This window comes from Eleutherodactylus coqui, chromosome 4 (assembly GCF_035609145.1).
Source record: "Eleutherodactylus coqui strain aEleCoq1 chromosome 4, aEleCoq1.hap1, whole genome shotgun sequence".
Taxonomy (NCBI): domain Eukaryota; kingdom Metazoa; phylum Chordata; class Amphibia; order Anura; family Eleutherodactylidae; genus Eleutherodactylus; species Eleutherodactylus coqui.
In genome coordinates this window covers 268,754,772-268,777,885 of record NC_089840.1, presented here as the reverse complement: position 1 = coordinate 268,777,885, position 23,114 = coordinate 268,754,772, and the positions used below count along the sequence as shown (strand labels likewise).

The 23,114-nt window shown below is 54.6% G+C and overlaps 1 protein-coding gene across 1 annotated transcript in view; it reads left to right on the top strand.

Annotated features, from left to right (window-relative positions):
- Positions 1-23,114, top strand: part of OGA (O-GlcNAcase) — a 55,825-nt gene that overhangs the window by 8,081 nt on the left and 24,630 nt on the right. The window contains exons 2-3 of the mRNA XM_066601318.1: positions 20,732-20,783; positions 22,390-22,487. Coding sequence (XP_066457415.1) covers positions 20,732-20,783; positions 22,390-22,487 — 150 coding nt within the window. The remainder of the gene's footprint in view (positions 1-20,731; positions 20,784-22,389; positions 22,488-23,114) is intronic.

Here is a 23,114-nt window from a genome sequence, read left to right as displayed (position 1 = left end):
CCCCCCAACACACTAGAGATCCCCCCCCCAACACACTAGAGATCCCCCCCCCAACACACTAGAGATCCCCCCCCCAACACACTAGAGATCCCCCCCCCAACACACTAGAGATCCCCCCCCCAACACACTAGAGATCCCCCCCCCAACACACTAGAGATCCCCCCCCCAACACACTAGAGATCCCCCCCCCAACACACTAGAGATCCCCCCCCCAACACACTAGAGATCCCCCCCCCAACACACTAGAGATCCCCCCCCCAACACACTAGAGATCCCCCCCCCAACACACTAGAGATCCCCCCCCCAACACACTAGAGATCCCCCCCCCAACACACTAGAGATCCCCCCCCAACACACTAGAGATCCCCCCCCCAACACACTAGAGATCCCCCCCCCAACACACTAGAGATCCCCCCCCCAACACACTAGAGATCCCCCCCCCAACACACTAGAGATCCCCCCCCCAACACACTAGAGATCCCCCCCCCAACACACTAGAGATCCCCCCCCCAACACACTAGAGATCCCCCCCCCAACACACTAGAGATCCCCCCCCAACACACTAGAGATCCCCCCCCAACACACTAGAGATCCCCCCCCAACACACTAGAGATCCCCCCCCAACACACTAGAGATCCCCCCCCAACACACTAGAGATCCCCCCCCAACACACTAGAGATCCCCCCCCAACACACTAGAGATCCCCCCCCAACACACTAGAGATCCCCCCCCAACACACTAGAGATCCCCCCCCCAACACACTAGAGATCCCCCCCCAACACACTAGAGATCCCCCCCCAACACACTAGAGATCCCCCCCCAACACACTAGAGATCCCCCCCCCAACACACTAGAGATCCCCCCCCAACACACTAGAGATCCCCCCCCCAACACACTAGAGATCCCCCCCCAACACACTAGAGATCCCCCCCCAACACACTAGAGATCCCCCCCCAACACACTAGAGATCCCCCCCCCAACACACTAGAGATCCCCCCCCAACACACTAGAGATCCCCCCCCCAACACACTAGAGATCCCCCCCCAACACACTAGAGATCCCCCCCCAACACACTAGAGATCCCCCCCCAACACACTAGAGATCCCCCCCCAACACACTAGAGATCCCCCCCCAACACACTAGAGATCCCCCCCCCAACACACTAGAGATCCCCCCCCAACACACTAGAGATCCCCCCCCAACACACTAGAGATCCCCCCCCAACACACTAGAGATCCCCCCCCCAACACACTAGAGATCCCCCCCCAACACACTAGAGATCCCCCCCCAACACACTAGAGATCCCCCCCCCAACACACTAGAGATCCCCCCCCAACACACTAGAGATCCCCCCCCAACACACTAGAGATCCCCCCCCCAACACACTAGAGATCCCCCCCCAACACACTAGAGATCCCCCCCCAACACACTAGAGATCCCCCCCAACACACTAGAGATCCCCCCCCCAACACACTAGAGATCCCCCCCCCAACACACTAGAGATCCCCCCCCAACACACTAGAGATCCCCCCCCCAACACACTAGAGATCCCCCCCCAACACACTAGAGATCCCCCCCCAACACACTAGAGATCCCCCCCCCAACACACTAGAGATCCCCCCCCCAACACACTAGAGATCCCCCCCCCAACACACTAGAGATCCCCCCCCCAACACACTAGAGATCCCCCCCCCAACACACTAGAGATCCCCCCCCAACACACTAGAGATCCCCCCCCAACACACTAGAGATCCCCCCCCCAACACACTAGAGATCCCCCCCCCAACACACTAGAGATCCCCCCCCCAACACACTAGAGATCCCCCCCCCAACACACTAGAGATCCCCCCCCAACACACTAGAGATCCCCCCCCCCCAACACACTAGAGATCCCCCCCCAACACACTAGAGATCCCCCCCCCAACACACTAGAGATCCCCCCCCCAACACACTAGAGATCCCCCCCCCAACACACTAGAGATCCCCCCCCCAACACACTAGAGATCCCCCCCCAACACACTAGAGATCCCCCCCCAACACACTAGAGATCCCCCCCCCAACACACTAGAGATCCCCCCCCCAACACACTAGAGATCCCCCCCCCAACACACTAGAGATCCCCCCCCCAACACACTAGAGATCCCCCCCCCAACACACTAGAGATCCCCCCCCCCAACACACTAGAGATCCCCCCCCCAACACACTAGAGATCCCCCCCCCAACACACTAGAGATCCCCCCCCCAACACACTAGAGATCCCCCCCCCAACACACTAGAGATCCCCCCCCAACACACTAGAGATCCCCCCCCCAACACACTAGAGATCCCCCCCCCCAACACACTAGAGATCCCCCCCCCAACACACTAGAGATCCCCCCCCAACACACTAGAGATCCCCCCCCAACACACTAGAGATCCCCCCCCCCAACACACTAGAGATCCCCCCCCCAACACACTAGAGATCCCCCCCCCAACACACTAGAGATCCCCCCCCCAACACACTAGAGATCCCCCCCCCAACACACTAGAGATCCCCCCCCAACACACTAGAGATCCCCCCCCAACACACTAGAGATCCCCCCCCCAACACACTAGAGATCCCCCCCCCAACACACTAGAGATCCCCCCCCAACACACTAGAGATCCCCCCCCCAACACACTAGAGATCCCCCCCCCAACACACTAGAGATCCCCCCCCAACACACTAGAGATCCCCCCCCCAACACACTAGAGATCCCCCCCCCAACACACTAGAGATCCCCCCCCCAACACACTAGAGATCCCCCCCCCAACACACTAGAGATCCCCCCCCCAACACACTAGAGATCCCCCCCCCAACACACTAGAGATCCCCCCCCCAACACACTAGAGATCCCCCCCCCAACACACTAGAGATCCCCCCCCAACACACTAGAGATCCCCCCCCCAACACACTAGAGATCCCCCCCCCAACACACTAGAGATCCCCCCCCCAACACACTAGAGATCCCCCCCCCAACACACTAGAGATCCCCCCCCAACACACTAGAGATCCCCCCCCCAACACACTAGAGATCCCCCCCCCCAACACACTAGAGATCCCCCCCCCAACACACTAGAGATCCCCCCCCAACACACTAGAGATCCCCCCCCCAACACACTAGAGATCCCCCCCCCAACACACTAGAGATCCCCCCCCCAACACACTAGAGATCCCCCCCCCAACACACTAGAGATCCCCCCCCCAACACACTAGAGATCCCCCCCCCAACACACTAGAGATCCCCCCCCCAACACACTAGAGATCCCCCCCCCAACACACTAGAGATCCCCCCCCCCAACACACTAGAGATCCCCCCCCCAACACACTAGAGATCCCCCCCCCCAACACACTAGAGATCCCCCCCCCAACACACTAGAGATCCCCCCCCCAACACACTAGAGATCCCCCCCCCAACACACTAGAGATCCCCCCCCCAACACACTAGAGATCCCCCCCCCAACACACTAGAGATCCCCCCCCCCAACACACTAGAGATCCCCCCCCCCAACACACTAGAGATCCCCCCCCCAACACACTAGAGATCCCCCCCCCAACACACTAGAGATCCCCCCCCAACACACTAGAGATCCCCCCCCCAACACACTAGAGATCCCCCCCCCAACACACTAGAGATCCCCCCCCCAACACACTAGAGATCCCCCCCCCAACACACTAGAGATCCCCCCCCCAACACACTAGAGATCCCCCCCCCAACACACTAGAGATCCCCCCCCCAACACACTAGAGATCCCCCCCCCAACACACTAGAGATCCCCCCCCCAACACACTAGAGATCCCCCCCCCCAACACACTAGAGATCCCCCCCCCAACACACTAGAGATCCCCCCCCAACACACTAGAGATCCCCCCCCCAACACACTAGAGATCCCCCCCCCAACACACTAGAGATCCCCCCCCCAACACACTAGAGATCCCCCCCCCAACACACTAGAGATCCCCCCCCCAACACACTAGAGATCCCCCCCCAACACACTAGAGATCCCCCCCCAACACACTAGAGATCCCCCCCCAACACACTAGAGATCCCCCCCCAACACACTAGAGATCCCCCCCCAACACACTAGAGATCCCCCCCAACACACTAGAGATCCCCCCCAACACACTAGAGATCCCCCCCCCAACACACTAGAGATCCCCCCCCAACACACTAGAGATCCCCCCCCCAACACACTAGAGATCCCCCCCCAACACACTAGAGATCCCCCCCCAACACACTAGAGATCCCCCCCCAACACACTAGAGATCCCCCCCCAACACACTAGAGATCCCCCCCCAACACACTAGAGATCCCCCCCCAACACACTAGAGATCCCCCCCCCAACACACTAGAGATCCCCCCCCAACACACTAGAGATCCCCCCCCAACACACTAGAGATCCCCCCCCAACACACTAGAGATCCCCCCCCAACACACTAGAGATCCCCCCCCAACACACTAGAGATCCCCCCCCAACACACTAGAGATCCCCCCCAACACACTAGAGATCCCCCCCCAACACACTAGAGATCCCCCCCAACACACTAGAGATCCCCCCCAACACACTAGAGATCCCCCCCCAACACACTAGAGATCCCCCCCCAACACACTAGAGATCCCCCCCCAACACACTAGAGATCCCCCCCAACACACTAGAGATCCCCCCCCAACACACTAGAGATCCCCCCCCAACACACTAGAGATCCCCCCCAACACACTAGAGATCCCCCCCCAACACACTAGAGATCCCCCCCCAACACACTAGAGATCCCCCCCCAACACACTAGAGATCCCCCCCAACACACTAGAGATCCCCCCCCAACACACTAGAGATCCCCCCCAACACACTAGAGATCCCCCCCAACACACTAGAGATCCCCCCCCAACACACTAGAGATCCCCCCCAACACACTAGAGATCCCCCCCAACACACTAGAGATCCCCCCCCAACACACTAGAGATCCCCCCCAACACACTAGAGATCCCCCCCCAACACACTAGAGATCCCCCCCAACACACTAGAGATCCCCCCCCAACACACTAGAGATCCCCCCCAACACACTAGAGATCCCCCCCCAACACACTAGAGATCCCCCCCCAACACACTAGAGATCCCCCCCCAACACACTAGAGATCCCCCCCCAACACACTAGAGATCCCCCCCCAACACACTAGAGATCCCCCCCCAACACACTAGAGATCCCCCCCCAACACACTAGAGATCCCCCCCCAACACACTAGAGATCCCCCCCAACACACTAGAGATCCCCCCCCAACACACTAGAGATCCCCCCCAACACACTAGAGATCCCCCCCCAACACACTAGAGATCCCCCCCCAACACACTAGAGATCCCCCCCCAACACACTAGAGATCCCCCCCCAACACACTAGAGATCCCCCCCAACACACTAGAGATCCCCCCCCAACACACTAGAGATCCCCCCCCAACACACTAGAGATCCCCCCCCAACACACTAGAGATCCCCCCCAACACACTAGAGATCCCCCCCAACACACTAGAGATCCCCCCCAACACACTAGAGATCCCCCCCAACACACTAGAGATCCCCCCCAACACACTAGAGATCCCCCCAACACACTAGAGATCCCCCCCAACACACTAGAGATCCCCCCCAACACACTAGAGATCCCCCCCAACACACTAGAGATCCCCCCCAACACACTAGAGATCCCCCCCAACACACTAGAGATCCCCCCCAACACACTAGAGATCCCCCCCAACACACTAGAGATCCCCCCCAACACACTAGAGATCCCCCCCAACACACTAGAGATCCCCCCCAACACACTAGAGATCCCCCCCAACACACTAGAGATCCCCCCCAACACACTAGAGATCCCCCCCAACACACTAGAGATCCCCCCCAACACACTAGAGATCCCCCCCAACACACTAGAGATCCCCCCCAACACACTAGAGATCCCCCCCAACACACTAGAGATCCCCCCAACACACTAGAGATCCCCCCCAACACACTAGAGATCCCCCCCAACACACTAGAGATCCCCCCCAACACACTAGAGATCCCCCCCAACACACTAGAGATCCCCCCCAACACACTAGAGATCCCCCCCAACACACTAGAGATCCCCCCCAACACACTAGAGATCCCCCCCAACACACTAGAGATCCCCCCAACACACTAGAGATCCCCCCAACACACTAGAGATCCCCCCCAACACACTAGAGATCCCCCCCAACACACTAGAGATCCCCCCAACACACTAGAGATCCCCCCCAACACACTAGAGATCCCCCCAACACACTAGAGATCCCCCCCAACACACTAGAGATCCCCCCCAACACACTAGAGATCCCCCCCAACACACTAGAGATCCCCCCCAACACACTAGAGATCCCCCCCAACACACTAGAGATCCCCCCCAACACACTAGAGATCCCCCCCAACACACTAGAGATCCCCCCCAACACACTAGAGTAGATCCCCCCCCCCCAACACACTAGAGATCCCCCCCAACACACTAGAGATCCCCCCCAACACACTAGAGATCCCCCCCCAACACACTAGAGATCCCCCCCAACACACTAGAGATCCCCCCCAACACACTAGAGATCCCCCCCAACACACTAGAGATCCCCCCCAACACACTAGAGATCCCCCCAACACACTAGAGATCCCCCCCAACACACTAGAGATCCCCCCAACACACTAGAGATCCCCCCCAACACACTAGAGATCCCCCCCAACACACTAGAGATCCCCCCCAACACACTAGAGATCCCCCCCAACACACTAGAGATCCCCCCCAACACACTAGAGATCCCCCCCAACACACTAGAGATCCCCCCCAACACACTAGAGATCCCCCCCAACACACTAGAGATCCCCCCCAACACACTAGAGATCCCCCCAACACACTAGAGATCCCCCCCAACACACTAGAGATCCCCCCCAACACACTAGAGATCCCCCCCAACACACTAGAGATCCCCCCCAACACACTAGAGATCCCCCCAACACACTAGAGATCCCCCCCAACACACTAGAGATCCCCCCCAACACACTAGAGATCCCCCCCAACACACTAGAGATCCCCCCCAACACACTAGAGATCCCCCCCAACACACTAGAGATCCCCCCCAACACACTAGAGATCCCCCCCAACACACTAGAGATCCCCCCCAACACACTAGAGATCCCCCCCAACACACTAGAGATCCCCCCCAACACACTAGAGATCCCCCCCCAACACACTAGAGATCCCCCCCAACACACTAGAGATCCCCCCCAACACACTAGAGATCCCCCCCAACACACTAGAGATCCCCCCCAACACACTAGAGATCCCCCCCCAACACACTAGAGATCCCCCCCCAACACACTAGAGATCCCCCCCCAACACACTAGAGATCCCCCCCAACACACTAGAGATCCCCCCCAACACACTAGAGATCCCCCCCAACACACTAGAGATCCCCCCCAACACACTAGAGATCCCCCCCCAACACACTAGAGATCCCCCCCAACACACTAGAGATTCCCCCCAACACACTAGAGATCCCCCCCAACACACTAGAGATCCCCCCCAACACACTAGAGATCCCCCCCAACACACTAGAGATCCCCCCAACACACTAGAGATCCCCCCCAACACACTAGAGATCCCCCCCAACACACTAGAGATCCCCCCCAACACACTAGAGATCCCCCCCAACACACTAGAGATCCCCCCCAACACACTAGAGATCCCCCCCAACACACTAGAGATCCCCCCCAACACACTAGAGATCCCCCCCAACACACTAGAGATCCCCCCCAACACACTAGAGATCCCCCCCAACACACTAGAGATCCCCCCCAACACACTAGAGATCCCCCCCAACACACTAGAGATCCCCCCCAACACACTAGAGATCCCCCCCAACACACTAGAGATCCCCCCCAACACACTAGAGATCCCCCCCAACACACTAGAGATCCCCCCCAACACACTAGAGATCCCCCCCAACACACTAGAGATCCCCCCCAACACACTAGAGATCCCCCCCAACACACTAGAGATCCCCCCCAACACACTAGAGATCCCCCCCAACACACTAGAGATCCCCCCCAACACACTAGAGATCCCCCCCAACACACTAGAGATCCCCCCCAACACACTAGAGATCCCCCCCAACACACTAGAGATCCCCCCCAACACACTAGAGATCCCCCCCAACACACTAGAGATCCCCCCCAACACACTAGAGATCCCCCCCAACACACTAGAGATCCCCCCCAACACACTAGAGATCCCCCCCAACACACTAGAGATCCCCCCCAACACACTAGAGATCCCCCCCAACACACTAGAGATCCCCCCCAACACACTAGAGATCCCCCCCCAACACACTAGAGATCCCCCCCCCCAACACACTAGAGATCCCCCCCCCAACACACTAGAGATCCCCCCCCCCAACACACTAGAGATCCCCCCCCAACACACTAGAGATCCCCCCCCAACACACTAGAGATCCCCCCCCAACACACTAGAGATCCCCCCCCCAACACACTAGAGATCCCCCCCCCAACACACTAGAGATCCCCCCCCCAACACACTAGAGATCCCCCCCCCAACACACTAGAGATCCCCCCCCCCCAACACACTAGAGATCCCCCCCCCCAACACACTAGAGATCCCCCCCCCCAACACACTAGAGATCCCCCCCCCCAACACACTAGAGATCCCCCCCCCCCAACACACTAGAGATCCCCCCCCCAACACACTAGAGATCCCCCCCCCAACACACTAGAGATCCCCCCCCCCAACACACTAGAGATCCCCCCCCCCAACACACTAGAGATCCCCCCCCCCAACACACTAGAGATCCCCCCCCCCAACACACTAGAACCTCTTCGCTCTGATGTCTAGAGCCAGATTGTGGCCCCCGTACGTCTTCAGCCACCGCCGGATGAACGGTTATTTGGCCGATGGCGGTTTCCACCAGCAGCCCTGTACACGCGAATGCTTAGCTCATCCGAACGCTCCTGTGCTTAGGGAGGTAAGCCCCGGTGAGACTGTTCTGGTGGCCGCTTATACATCAGGGAGTAAAACGATCGGGGGTCGACACTCGCCCTCCTCCGTCCCTGTGCCCTGATTTCATCCATCATGGGGAAGGTAGAGCCGCTCCCCCCCAACACACTAGAGATCCCCCCCCCCAACACACTAGAGATCCCCCCCCAACACACTAGAGATCCCCCCCCCCCCAACACACTAGAGATCCCCCCCCAACACACTAGAGATCCCCCCCCCAACACACTAGAGATCCCCCCCCCCAACACACTAGAGATCCCCCCCCAACACACTAGAGATCCCCCCCAACACACTAGAGCTCCCCCCCCAACACACTAGAGATCCCCCCCCAACACACTAGAGATCCCCCCCCAACGCACTGGAGTCCCCCCCCCCCCAACGCACTGGAGTCCCCCCCCCCCAACGCACTGGAGTCCCCCCCCCCCCCCAACGCACTGGAGTCCCCCCCCCCCAACGCACTGGAGTCCCCCCCCCCCCAACGCACTGGAGTCCCCCCCCCCCAACGCACTGGAGTCCCCCCCCCCCAACGCACTGGAGTCCCCCCCCCCAACGCACTGGAGTCCCCCCCCCCCCCCCAACGCACTGGAGTCCCCCCCCCCAACGCACTGGAGTCCCCCCCCCAACGCACTGGAGTCCCCCCCCCCCCAACGCACTGGAGTCCCCCCCCCCCCAACGCACTGGAGTCCCCCCCCCCCCAACGCACTGGAGTCCCCCCCCCCCAACGCACTGGAGTCCCCCCCCCCCCAACGCACTGGAGTCCCCCCCCCCCCAACGCACTGGAGTCCCCCCCCCCCCAACGCACTGGAGTCCCCCCCCCCCCAACGCACTGGAGTCCCCCCCCCCAACGCACTGGAGTCCCCCCCCCCCCAACGCACTGGAGTCCCCCCCCCCCCCAACGCACTGGAGTCCCCCCCCCCCCCAACGCACTGGAGTCCCCCCCCCCCCAACGCACTGGAGTCCCCCCCCCCCCCAACGCACTGGAGTCCCCCCCCCCCCCCAACGCACTGGAGTCCCCCCCCCCCCCCCAACGCACTGGAGTCCCCCCCCCCCAACGCACTGGAGTCCCCCCCCCCCAACGCACTGGAGTCCCCCCCCCCCCAACGCACTGGAGTCCCCCCCCCCCCCCAACGCACTGGAGTCCCCCCCCCCCCCCAACGCACTGGAGTCCCCCCCCCCCCCCAACGCACTGGAGTCCCCCCCCCCCCCCAACGCACTGGAGTCCCCCCCCCCCCCAACGCACTGGAGTCCCCCCCCCCCCCCCCCAACGCACTGGAGTCCCCCCCCCCCCCCAACGCACTGGAGTCCCCCCCCCCCAACGCACTGGAGTCCCCCCCCCCCCAACGCACTGGAGTCCCCCCCCCCCAACGCACTGGAGTCCCCCCCCCCCAACGCACTGGAGTCCCCCCCCCCCCCCAACGCACTGGAGTCCCCCCCCCCCCCCAACGCACTGGAGTCCCCCCCCCCAACGCACTGGAGTGTCCCCCCCCCCCCAACGCACTGGAGTGTCCCCCCCCCCCAACGCACTGGAGTGTCCCCCCCCCCCAACGCACTGGAGTGTGTCCCCCCCCCCAACGCACTGGAGTGTCCCCCCCCCCCCCAACGCACTGGAGTGTCCCCCCCCCCCCAACGCACTGGAGTGTCCCCCCCCCCCCCAACGCACTGGAGTCCCCCCCCCCCCCAACGCACTGGAGTCCCCCCCCCCCAACGCACTGGAGTCCCCCCCCCCCCCCCAACGCACTGGAGTCCCCCCCCCCCCCCAACGCACTGGAGTCCCCCCCCCCCCCCCAACGCACTGGAGTCCCCCCCCCCCCCCCCCAACGCACTGGAGTCCCCCCCCCCCAACGCACTGGATCCCCCCCCCCCCCCCAACGCACTGGAGATCCCCCCCCCCTTCCCCAACGCACTGGAGATCCCCCCCCCCCCCAACTCTATGCGTATTGGAGCCTTTACTTCCTTGCTTATTGCCACAACGCAAGGGGTCGGACCACCGGCACCCCCAGAGATGGCCTTATGTCTACGGTCCCGCTATACTTCTCTATGACTCCAAAGTCGTACACAGATGTCATATGAAGAAATCGTGGCAATGGGCGCTATATTAGGCTTTGGACTACGTCAGGACTTGGCTTCTGCACACGCTGCAAGGCCAACAGTCGGAATCAAACTACTGACGACAACCTGCCCTTGAGTGAGTGGGTTTGTGAGTGACTAACATGCTCCATCCCCGATCACATGACGGTGACGTCATCAAAAGTCCTTCATCCCAGTAAAGGAGTTACATGCTCTGCCCCTGATCACATGACGGTAACATCATCAAAGGTCCTTCATCCCCAGTGAGTGACTTACATGCTCCACCCCTGATCACATGATGGTGACGTCATCAATGATCCTTCATCCCCAGTGAGGGAGTTGCATGCTTCGCCCCTGATCACATGACGGTAACATCATCAAAGGTCCTTCATCCCCAGTGAGGGAGTTGCATACTCCGCCCCCGATCATATGACAGTGAAATCATCAAAGGTCCTTCATCCCAGTGAGGGAGTTACATGCTCCACCCCTGATTACATGATGGTGACGTCATCAAAGGTCCTTCATCCCCAGTGAGTGACTTACATTCTCCACACCCGATCACATGACGATGACGTCATTGAAGGTCCTTCATCCCCAGTGAGTGACTTACATGCTCCACCCCTGATCACATGACGATGACGTCATCAAAGGTCCTTCATCCCCAGTGAGTGACTTACATGCTCCACCCCTGATCACATGATGGTTACACAAAATACGCAGTAAAAACACAGACGGTGGTGTGAGAGGGTCCTAAGTGTGCGATACTGATTGAGTTCCTTAGACCAATATCAAACTCGCCCGTGTAAATACGTCCTAAATGCTCCCTAGTGGTGATGGGACTGTATTGCGCACACAGAGCTCGGCGGCCCCTTTTCGCTACCGATCTGTGTGCGTTCAGTGTTTACGGACCCCACCGATGCCATCTCCAACACCTATATAGTCAGCTGCTGCCGAGGACTGCTACATTTGCCCCCCGGTACGCCTTCCATAACCGTCGTGGTACAGTCGTCCGCCAGCTGATTACACGGCTCCCGTACAAACATTCGCCTCAGCTTTGGCGGAAATGCGGCAGATTATCCAGCCGCTGCACCGCCTCCCCTCTTGTGTACGGCTGCCATATTTCTTCGTGACTTCTGTGTGCCAGTCGAGTCATGATTGCCTTGTTTCCGTGCCCCATTAACCCATTAATCACTTGGGCACATCCGCTTCACCCTCCTGTGATTGCTCTATCCTCTGAGCGGAGGGGTTGCTGTCAGAGTGATTTATGGCTGCGGATGAGTCACGCTGCACTCAGTCTTCAGACTGCCAATCTGCCAGGCATGCCCAAAGCTGGCATCTAAGCGGCACTTCTGTACCAGGGACTAGGAAAGACATTTAGGTAGTATATACGGGCGCAGCCAGGACTACATACACGGCGGCAGAATAAACGTTGCACTGGATTTGGTCGCTTTAAGATGTGCGCATCTGTGTTCTCTTACGCTTTTTTTTTTTTCTTTAAATCACACGATTTTGGTGCATTTTTATTAACACAAAAGTCAATCGGACGTTCTAATCTTAAAAATGCATTGATAATCGCCGCGGGTTTTTTAACATTGACTTTATCATTAAAAAATGCAACAAAATTGCGTGAAAAACGCCAGTGTGAAGGCACCCTTAGTCATGGAGACGGAAAACGGAAACCATGCAAAAATTGGATCCGTCCCGTGACTGTACCACGTGGCGCTGGATGGATACTGATGACTGTAATGGGAACCGTCCGCCTTCCATTATGCTGTCCGGTGGTGTAGCGTGCCGCGCTATTCTGTCCGGTGCTTTTGGACGGATCTGCGCTGAAGGCGTGTCTGACGCAGATGTGCGCGGAGCCTCTTAGTCATTGATTGGCTGTGGGTTTTGGTCCAGATCTGCAGCACATCTCACCTTTTTCAGTTTAATTCAAATTGAAGTGTGCCATCTGCTGCAGATCGGTTACCTGTGAACGCACCCATGTACTTCTTGCCACCCGGGGGCAGTAGTAGTCGTGTCAGGAGCCTCTAAACATGGTGGATAAGACAGGGCTGGCAGGAAATTCCAAACCAATTAGCACAGCAAGTCGGATGAGGACCCGACTATAGTCATTGGGGGCGAGTGGCGCGGTTTCCGTCATCGCATGAATCCGGCATTCGCTTCTCTTATTTCTACAGGAAAGCTAAATACCGATCGCTGCTGTGAACTCGGTTGGGGGGGCCGTCACGCTTATTACTGCCACATCTGTTTCCAGACCCCCAAAAATGACTTGGAGATGACTCGACACTGTCCTCTCGCCCGCTGATGTCCTCTGACATGATGGTCGTTGTGCCGCTGCTGGGACTAGTTATTGACCGCTGGGTCAGTTGGCAGCGATGGAGAGAAGCGGTGGGGGCGGACTCGGTGATGCAGGAGCACTTCTGTATTTTAATTGCAAATTTCAGGAATTTTTAAAGGTTTGCTACCATGAAATCATGATGTGTATAAACGTGGAGCAAGCAGCTTTTGCCAATATCTGTGTATGATGCTTCCCATACCATCTATATGGCCGCGTTCACATGGGACCGATTTTTCAAACCCTCTGCATAGAAAATCCACGGCAGTCGCCGCAGCAGCACAGTAGGTGAGATTTTAACCCCTTCCCGCCCCAGGACGTACCGGTACGTCCTGGGGATAGCGCGAGATCACATATGATCCCGCAGCGGGAGCCGGCTGTCAGTCACAGCCGGCGTCCCGCTGCAACAGAGGGGGGGCATCGGAGATGCGCCCCCCGCTGTTAACCTCTTCCCTGCCGTGATCTAAGTAGATCGCGGCAGGGAAAGAGTTCACAGAGGGACCGCACTCCCTCTGTGTCTCCGGCCGGCACTCACGATGTCATCGCGAGAGCCCGTCCTGTCACCATGGCAACAGGACGCCAGACACTGGCGTCCTGTATTGCCTATGCCTATGACCGCTGTATAAGCGATAAGGCATGGGAGAGCAGTAGCTCTGCCATGCCTTATGACAGCGATCATAGGAACAGTGCTGCAAGTCCCTCAGAGGGACTCAAATAGTGTAAAAAAAAAAAGACAATAAAAACGTAAAAAAAAGAAAAATGTAAAAGAAAAAACCTTTTTTTTTTATGCTTTTTCTAATATTGGCTTAAAAAAAGGTAAAAAAAAAAGTAAAACCCCACATATTGGGTATTGACGCGTCCATAACGACGTGTACAAAAAGTTAAACACGCTTTTTATTTTGTACGGCAAAAAGCGTAAAAAAAACGCTAAAAACAGAGGCAAAATGCTAATTTTTAGCATTTTGCCTCCCAAAAAATGCAATAAAAGTGATCAAAAAAGCCGTACATTCCCCAAAATGTACCAACAAAAACTACTGCTCGTCTCGCAAAAAATAAGCCCTCACAGAGCTCTATACATAGAAAAATAAAAAAGTTACAGGACTTTGAATGCAGCGATTTAGAAAAAAAAAGATTTCCAAAAAAAAGGGTTTTTATTGCAAAAAAGTGTAAAAAACTTTAAAAAAAATATAACAATTTTGGTATCGTTGTTACCGTACCGACCCGCAGAAAAAATGTAGTGTGTCATTTATGCTGCATGATTAAAAAAAAAAAATCTATGGCAGAATTGATGCGTTTTCTCTCACTGCTATCATAAAAAAAATAATAAAGGTTTTACGATATAGTCTATGTACCCACAAGGGGCACCGATAAAAACTACAGCTCGCCCCGCAAAAAACAAGCCCTTATACGGCCGCGTCCACGGAAAAATAAAAAAGTTATGGCTTTTGAAAAATGGAGATGGAAAAATACCAAAAATCGCTGGGTCCTCAATGCCAAAATAGGCCATGTCCTTAAGGGGTTAAAAACGTAATCCAAATGCTGCGGAAAAAAATCCTGCTGCAGAAATTGGCCTGCGGAGACGGTTTTGAATCCGCAAAATATGTAGATTATAGCACCAAGTTTTAGGCGCTTTTTACTGCCATTAGTGTGGCGCTTTCAGCACTGCGCTAATCGCAGTACAGCGTCCCATTGTTTTCCGTGGGACCGCTCGAACGCAGCAATTTTGAGCGGTGCATGCTCTATTTTGGGTGATTAATGCTTCTCATCAATGAGACGCTGCAGCCGAAAACCAGCGTTTTACTGCGTTTATAAAGCAGTGAGTGTGAGGGAGGCCTCTGTGCGGAATTTACCTCTTCAGCTAGATCCCTGCACCAAGTGCTTTAGTTTTTGATGCAGGTTTTCCGCTGCTTGGCCCAGCGGTGTACTGAGAGGGTCAGCCGGCTTCTCCGATGTGTCTGCTGATGATTGTGATGGTGACCTATCCGGCCGTGTGCCGGCATCTGTTGGGTTGGGTCCTTTTAGACGAGCCGATCCTCGCTTGAATGAATGGGCGAGTGACGTTCCCGTCCGCTCTCCTGCAGCCAGATCATTGTTGGCGCCCTCAAAAGCGAATCGTTCAGTCTTGCACATTCGCCGTATAAGTGAATGAGCGGGAGCGAACGAGCCCTGTTGAAACCGAACGGTAAACGAAAGAGTTTTTACGCAAAAAGTGAATGTTGGCTCGTATATAGACCCGACTTTTGCGCGTTCAAACGATTTTCTTTGAATGATCGCTCCATCTGAGAGCACATGGGCACACTGATCGGGGGCGAAGCATTCCCCTCCTGTATGCCCTCGCTCTGGGTAATGGTCCTCCAGTAGGGTATATTGGTATATAGTTAACTTCTCCTGCAGAGCATTTCTGTCAGGTGTGACAATCTGCAATCCCCCAGGAATGATGAACGCGGCAGGTGATCGTGTGACGACTTATCTAGTGTGTCCAATGCACATAATTGGCCTGCCCGCCGGGGCTTTGGCAGCGCTCCACGGTCGTGTCAGTTCTTCTCTGGCACGGATTGACACTAATAGATTTTCAGGGACACCTTACCGGAGGAGAGGATGTCACCGCGCAGCGCTGGCACCGACGGGGTACAGAAGCTTTCACGTGCTGGTTATATAGTGTCTGTTTACGTAGCTGTACGGCTCGGTCACATGGGCGTGTTTACGCTCCGTATTAAGTCTTTTTTTTTTTACGTGCTCGATATGGACAGAATAGACCGCATTGATTTACATGGGAGGATTCAGTTGAGCCGTTTTCTCATGCGACTTTTGGTTGCGTGAAAAAAATTACAGAGTGTTCTATTTTTGTGTATTTTCACAGACTGAAAGTATCTATTATTGGGGTATTCCAGGCTTTTTCCACTGATGACCTATCCCTATCCCGCTGTCAGTTTCTCATGAGTGGTCAGAGGAAGCCAGGGTAGCTCTGGCTGCATTCATATAGCAATCAATGGGAGCGCCGCGCTGCCCCAATACTTAAGGGTCATGGCCGTCATGAGCAGGGAATATGTGGGCTGCGCTCCCATTGGTGTCAGGAGTTAAAGGGGTTGTCTCGCGGCAGCAAGTGGGGTTATACACTTCTGTATGGCCATGTTAATGCACTTTGTAATATACATCGTGCATTAAATATGAGCCATACAGAAGTTATTCACTTACCTGCTCCGTTGCTAGCGTCCCCGTTGCCATGGTTCCGTCTAACTTCGGTGTCTTCTTGCTTTTTTAGACGCGCTTGCGCAGATGCATCTTCTCCCTTCGGCTGGTCTTGGAAGCATCGGCGTTTTGGCTCCGCCCCCTTGTACGCATCATCGCGTAGCTCCGCCCCATGACGTGTGCCGGTTCCAGCCTCCCGATTGGCTGGAATCGGCACGTGATGGGGCGGAGCTACGCGATGATGCATACAAGGGGGCGGAGCGGAGTGAAGAAAGCTCGGAATACCCCTTTAAATATGCCGTTGCATGCATATTCCCTCTGTGCTAACAGGCAGGAAATCTTGTTTGAAGAAATGGTGTAATTCATTGGGAATTCTTCATGTTTTTTTTTTGTGGGGGGGGCGCTATCTATCAGGACCCTCAACGATAAGTTTTTTCCCACTCCGGTGCACTGAGCTGATTCAGGAGGAAGCAGACAACTTGTTCCCTCCTCTGTGGCCTGACTAAATCTTAGTGGAAGCTTTGCCGGTAATACCAAGCCTGGCCACTGCAGTGGGGACAGAGCTGTCTGCTTCCTTCAGAAACCAGCTCTGGGCGCGCTTCGTGGTCCCAGGCATTGCACCCCTGCCCTGGATGTAACTGGATAACCCCTTTAACTCCCTCCTGATCTCTAATTCTTGTCTAGAAGTCGACATTGTGTCTTGAGTAGTGAGGAGGCGAGGCTTGGTATATCTGGTCTCCTAATGCAGACACTGGTGGGGGCTCCTGCTGGACACAGCCCCTCCCAGGTTTATATGACGGTGTAGGGGATTGGCTGATCTGGGACATATAGATGACCACTACGGACAAGAAGCTTGCAGCCATGTTTTTGCCAGCACAGCTCATCTGCAGCATATGTCAGGAGACAGACCGCTCTGTGCCGAAGACGTGTTCAGTGACCTTTGGATATTTATACCTGCAATCATTCATTTTTCTTGAAGGCTTTCGGTAAAGGTTGCCAAAAAGTGATTGGATGCGCCCTGGCCGGCCGCCATGTGAGGACGTTCCTCTCCTGTTGCCTTATTTTGTTTCTTCCTCTCCCCTTTCAAAAATGAGAGGTGTTTTACCATGTGGTATGCAGATAACCCCAACTGAACCCAATCGGATGCAGCTGGCGGGAGGGGTCGCGTCACGGTAACTTGCATAAGCCCAAATGAATCCATACTGGTGCCGGGTCTATGGCTCGTTCAAGCAGCGTGTTACATATTCGGTCTATGAAATACTCGATGTCCCTGCTTGTTGCCAATTGAAGAGGTGAAATCTGCATCTGAGCGTATCGTGCTGATAAAACCGTGCGGACGTCCTTCTTCCCGGTCACATGTCAGGACATGATGCCTCAGATACCCGTACTGCTGCATAGTCATTACTGCGCTGATCAGAGGAGGAGTCCATTCACTGATTGGCTGCAGAGTTATAGAGCTCCCCCAACTTTCACTAAAGACCCTTCCACTTTAGCCGATCGTGCGAGCAAAGATCCCTACAAACACGGTAGAGACTACAAAGACTCCTCTGTTGCATCCGCAAGAACGGATTGTTTTCATCTTGGTCCCGTAGTCCATTTAGTCCGTCTGTTTTTGTTTTTTTTTTTCCTTTTTCAGTCTGTCCTCCTTTTTTCGTGACTGCAAAAAAACTGAAACTTTCCCAGTTCTTTTTCTCCTTTTTTACTTCTGTATTTCTTTGCAATGGATTCATGAGTTGTTTTTTTTTTGTTTTTTTTTACCCCGTTGTCTTGGTAACTCGTCTGGGTATTTTATCAGAATCGTGCACGGCAAATTATTATTTTTTCCACGCAATTCGTGTGGCCATGTAAAAAAAACAACAAAAAAAACCTGAGGTGGCAGTTGGCACATTGACTGCTATGGGTTTGTGTCCATTGTATACATTCACACGGACTAAAGACCCACTCGTGGCTTTGGCCTGGTGGAGCTTCACACCGCTCTTCAGAGTGCCGGCCGTCGCTCGTAGGACTTCCTTGGCGAGTTGGGGAACAGTTCGATGCCTCTGTATTACTTGCTGTCATCGGCAGGTTCTGTGCGCTAAGACCCCACGTCTCTGCAACGCCAAGAGGCAGCATGGGAAATTAGATTGCGTTAGAGGAAAAGGGCGCCAAGATGTCACATGACCCATATATTGCTCAATGAAAACAGGAATACACCGCAATCTGTTCTTTCATGCTGGCTAGAAGTAAATGTGTCGGCGTGCTTCGTCGGCTGAGGCTCTCGGGAAACTTTTTTTGTTTTGTGGCTTATGGGAGATAATTGAGTTGGTGGCTCTGTCTGCCGCTGCGAAGCTGCATTGTGAGCGGCGCTCAGCTGCCTGCAGGGCTTTCCTGCTGCGGATTATCGTTTCTGCAGTTGACAGTTTTTCAGTTTAAAAAAAAAAAAAATGGGTGGTTTGTCTTTATTGGGTGCGTAATAAGTGCAGAAAACTCCCTTCACTGCTCAGCCATACTCAAGGATCACTTCGAGCTTCACCTACTTGCAGCCCTATAAGCTAAGTTTATGGGTTAGAAGAAGGTGATCCGCTGAGTCCGGGGTGTAAGTGTTCTGCTTGCCTCCCCCTTCATTGCCCCGCTGTGGGCGCTGAAAGCTGCTTCTCAATGCATTCAAGCACCGAGTCTTCCAGCACTGAAACCGGAAGGGTGGTAAAAAAAAATGTACATCCTCGGACTTAGCGGGTCACCTGTTATACACCCATTAGCTTAGTTTATAGGGTTATAGGCAGGTGACCGATTGTCTTCAAATCGCGCATCACATCTCAGTGATCTCCAGACTCGTCACTTCTGTCACGTGTGCTTAGTGTGGTTTGTATTGCCTGCGCTTATCTTATCGGGTATGGAGTTGTGTTTGCAGGTCAGAGACCGTTCCATGCACATGGGCGATTCGGATCCTGCATGCGTGAGCCTGCAGTGGAATCCCACTATGCGCCCAGCTGGCATCCGCGCGTACTTGTATGTTTTTTTACTTTTCTCTATACTGCGGGTGGTCCGAAAGGCTCGCCGTCAAACATGCGCAGTACCGGATTTTTTTTTTTCTTTATACTCCTGCTTTTCCCGCGGCATCTGCAGCCCGCCTGCAATGTCAATTGGGATGAGCCGTGGGTCAGACTGCTTCCATTGACTTCAACAGAAGCTGTCTGTGGGAATCACAGTAAAATGGAGCATGCTGCAGTTTTTAAATTATTTTTATTTTTTTCATCCGCGAGCGGACATCGCAGTTTGTTTCCACTCGTGTGCATGAAGAATCACTTTACCGTAGCATGCTATGGAGGATTATTGCTGCGGAATCCAGAGGCGGACGGCCACACCGGATTCTGAAGCAATAATCTGCCCGTGTGCATGAGGCCTTAATGCCTGAAGACAGCCGTAGGTCTAAATGGAGACGTAGAGAACGCACCGCTAAGGTTGACGCAAAAAAAATCCATCCGTTTTTTAATTTTACTTCTCTTGGGTTTCAAACTCCTAATAGCCGTAGCGCTTGCCGTGACATTTTGGGCGCAGTGTTCTTCCTCCGGCTAGAAGTATGACAGCACAGTCTCCTGTCCCTGTAGAGAATTTGTGAACGTGAAAGTCCCAACCAACACAAACCCAACCTCCACAGCGCCACCCGTTGGAATAGTAGCTTCCTTATAATTCAGTAACAGGCTTTGCAACATTGACTAAAAACATAAGCCAAACCAGAGTATCCATGTACACACATACAGCTGTTTTGGGTCTCTTCCCCCTCATCGGTGCATAGTACGGTTATGGTTGGCTAAGTGAGAGGCCATTAATGTTGGGGAGGCCCGGGGGGTGTTGATGGCCTCTGCATGGTCAAAACTGACTTAGCAGATTGCCAGGTTACTAAATGAAGTAACACCTAGTATTTGAGCTTCATAGTCCATCCTGTGATACATAGTCCTGCCAAGTTCTCCTAATCCCCTCTCTCCTTATGTGGCCCCTGTGCGGACAACCCATTTGGTCAATAAATCCTTGCATATAACAGGCTTTATACTCAGTTTTTTGTTTTTTTTTCCATGCAGGTTTCTATGGCCGACCATGGACTATGGAACAGAGAAAGGAACTATTCAGACGGTGAGTAGCTTTATGTCTAGGTTTTCAGTTTTTCAGAGATTTTTCTTCATTTGCTTCTTGCAAAGGGAAAATATACGAGGCCCCGGCCATGTTATCTGCCACGAAAAAAAGCTTTCTACTACTTCCAATAAAATGCTTATGCTTGGGTAGACACTAAAGTATAGCAGTTGCACAATACTTTAAAGGGGTTACTAGTTTTACACTCATTCCCTGTCTATAAGATGGGGGGATATGTGTATGATTTGTTAGGTCTGACGGCTTGGACCCTCCACCAGTCTCAAGTAATGGGGTTATGTTTTCCCCCTTGTATGAATTGAACAATGGTTGAACATGTATGCTGCCATTCCATTTGTCTCTATGGGAATATTAGAGAAAGTCAAATGCCGTGGATAGGGGTCAAGTTTTACACTTCTCACGACTTATTTGAAGGGGTTTTCTGAGACTCTTAGGCCGGCTGTCCACAGGCGATGCGAAGATCTCCGCCGCGGGAGCAGGAGCCACCGCCGAATCTCCGCCGGTCAGCCCTATCTGATAGGCTGGCTGCGGAGAATCGTGGCAATTCACAGCATGCTGCGAATTGCCCGCCACGAGCGGAGAATTGCAATGATTCTCCGCTCATGGACAGGGGCCGGCGCTTTCCATAGCAATGCTATGGAAAGCGTCAGCCGGCATGATTCGCTGGTGGTTTACCGCCGGCGAATACACTGCCGTGAACAGGGGGGGGCCTTACTATGGATGCTGCCCTCAGGATGAGTCATCAGTAGATGAACGGGGGTCCACTGCTCGGCATCCGTGCCAATTGGCTAATTGCCAGGCCCGGTGGCACTGCAGGACAGCCTTGGAAGCAGATAGCAACATCCATATTGCAGTGGCCCATCTGGTACTATAGGCAGAACTCCCATTAAATTCTGTGGGAGCTGTGCCTGTGCTATCAATCCGGGCTGCTGCCATGTTAACAGCACGCTTTCTGCTTCTAGCGCTGTCCTTGCTGGTAGTGGGCCTGGTAATCAGCGGGATCCCGAGAGTAGACACTCGGCAATCCACTATCGATAACTAAATCTGAGGACAGCGTCAAAAGTAAGGGTCACGGAGGACCTTTTAAAAGGGTTTTCCGAGATCTATAATCTACACGAAATTCAGCTCCCCTGCCATAAAAAGTAGGCTTATACTCTCCTCTCCCCGCTTCGTCCCATGCCATCGCTCCCTTCTAACGACGCATTTACCAGCTTCCCCAGCTTGTATCTGTCTGGCGCTGCAGCCAATAACAGAGCTGAGTGATCAATCGCTGAGCTCTTATTGGCTGCAACGTCCTGTAAACTGTGCAGCCTGTACACAGACGCAGAGGGCCGGTGCGGGAGAGGAGAGTATAAGCCTCTTTGCTGTTTTATGGCAGGGGCGTGGGATTTCATGTAGATTATGCATCTTAGAAAACCCCTTTAAGCCTCCACGGCAGCTGAGAGGACCAGACTGGAGGATGGCTGACTGTACTTGGCGGCTCTGATTTAGGCCGTTAGTCATTTGTACTGACGGCTGAGTTCTTTCTGTATTGTCAGACAAGTATTCTGCTTACTGTGGTTGCAATCAATGTTCTTGCTTTCTACCACAGACTTCAGAAGTGGAGCCTCAACACGTACCTGTATGCTCCAAAGGACGATTACAAGCACCGGATGTTCTGGAGAGAGATGTACTCGGTGGAAGAAGCCGGTAATCGCCCACATTTTACTTCTGTTGATTTGCTCAGTGATTCCTGCAGACTGTGTAATATTTCCCACAACCGAGAAGTCATCACATTATGTTGGAGGCCGTATTCTACTGATAATGTTAAACTGCTGTTCTACAAGCAGCATCTCCCACCTTCAGACCGCTGATCCCCATTCCATAGCTTGTGCTTGCCTTACAGTGACAAGTCCTATCGCCGCTGGGGGCCCGGCTAAATGGAGGAAAACGGGGGGTTGTTTTTCAGTAGTTATGGTGGCTTTGCAAAATCACTGACCATTGCACATCTGAGTTCTGAGTATAATGAGCTATTGTACTGACTACTCTGTAACAGACATGGAAGAGGACTTGGGGATTTTAGTTAACTGTAAGCTTAAATAGAGCAACCAGTGTCAGGCAGCTGCTGCCAAGGCAAATAGGATCATGGGGTGCATCAGAAGAGGTCTAGGGGCACATGATGAGAACATTGTTCTTCCTCTTTACAAGTCAGACCACACATGGAATATTGTGGACAGTTTTGGGCACTGGTGCTCAAGGACCTATCAGAGCCTGAGCGGGTACAAAAGGGACAACTAAAGTAATAAACGGAATGGGCGGACTACAATACCCAGAGAG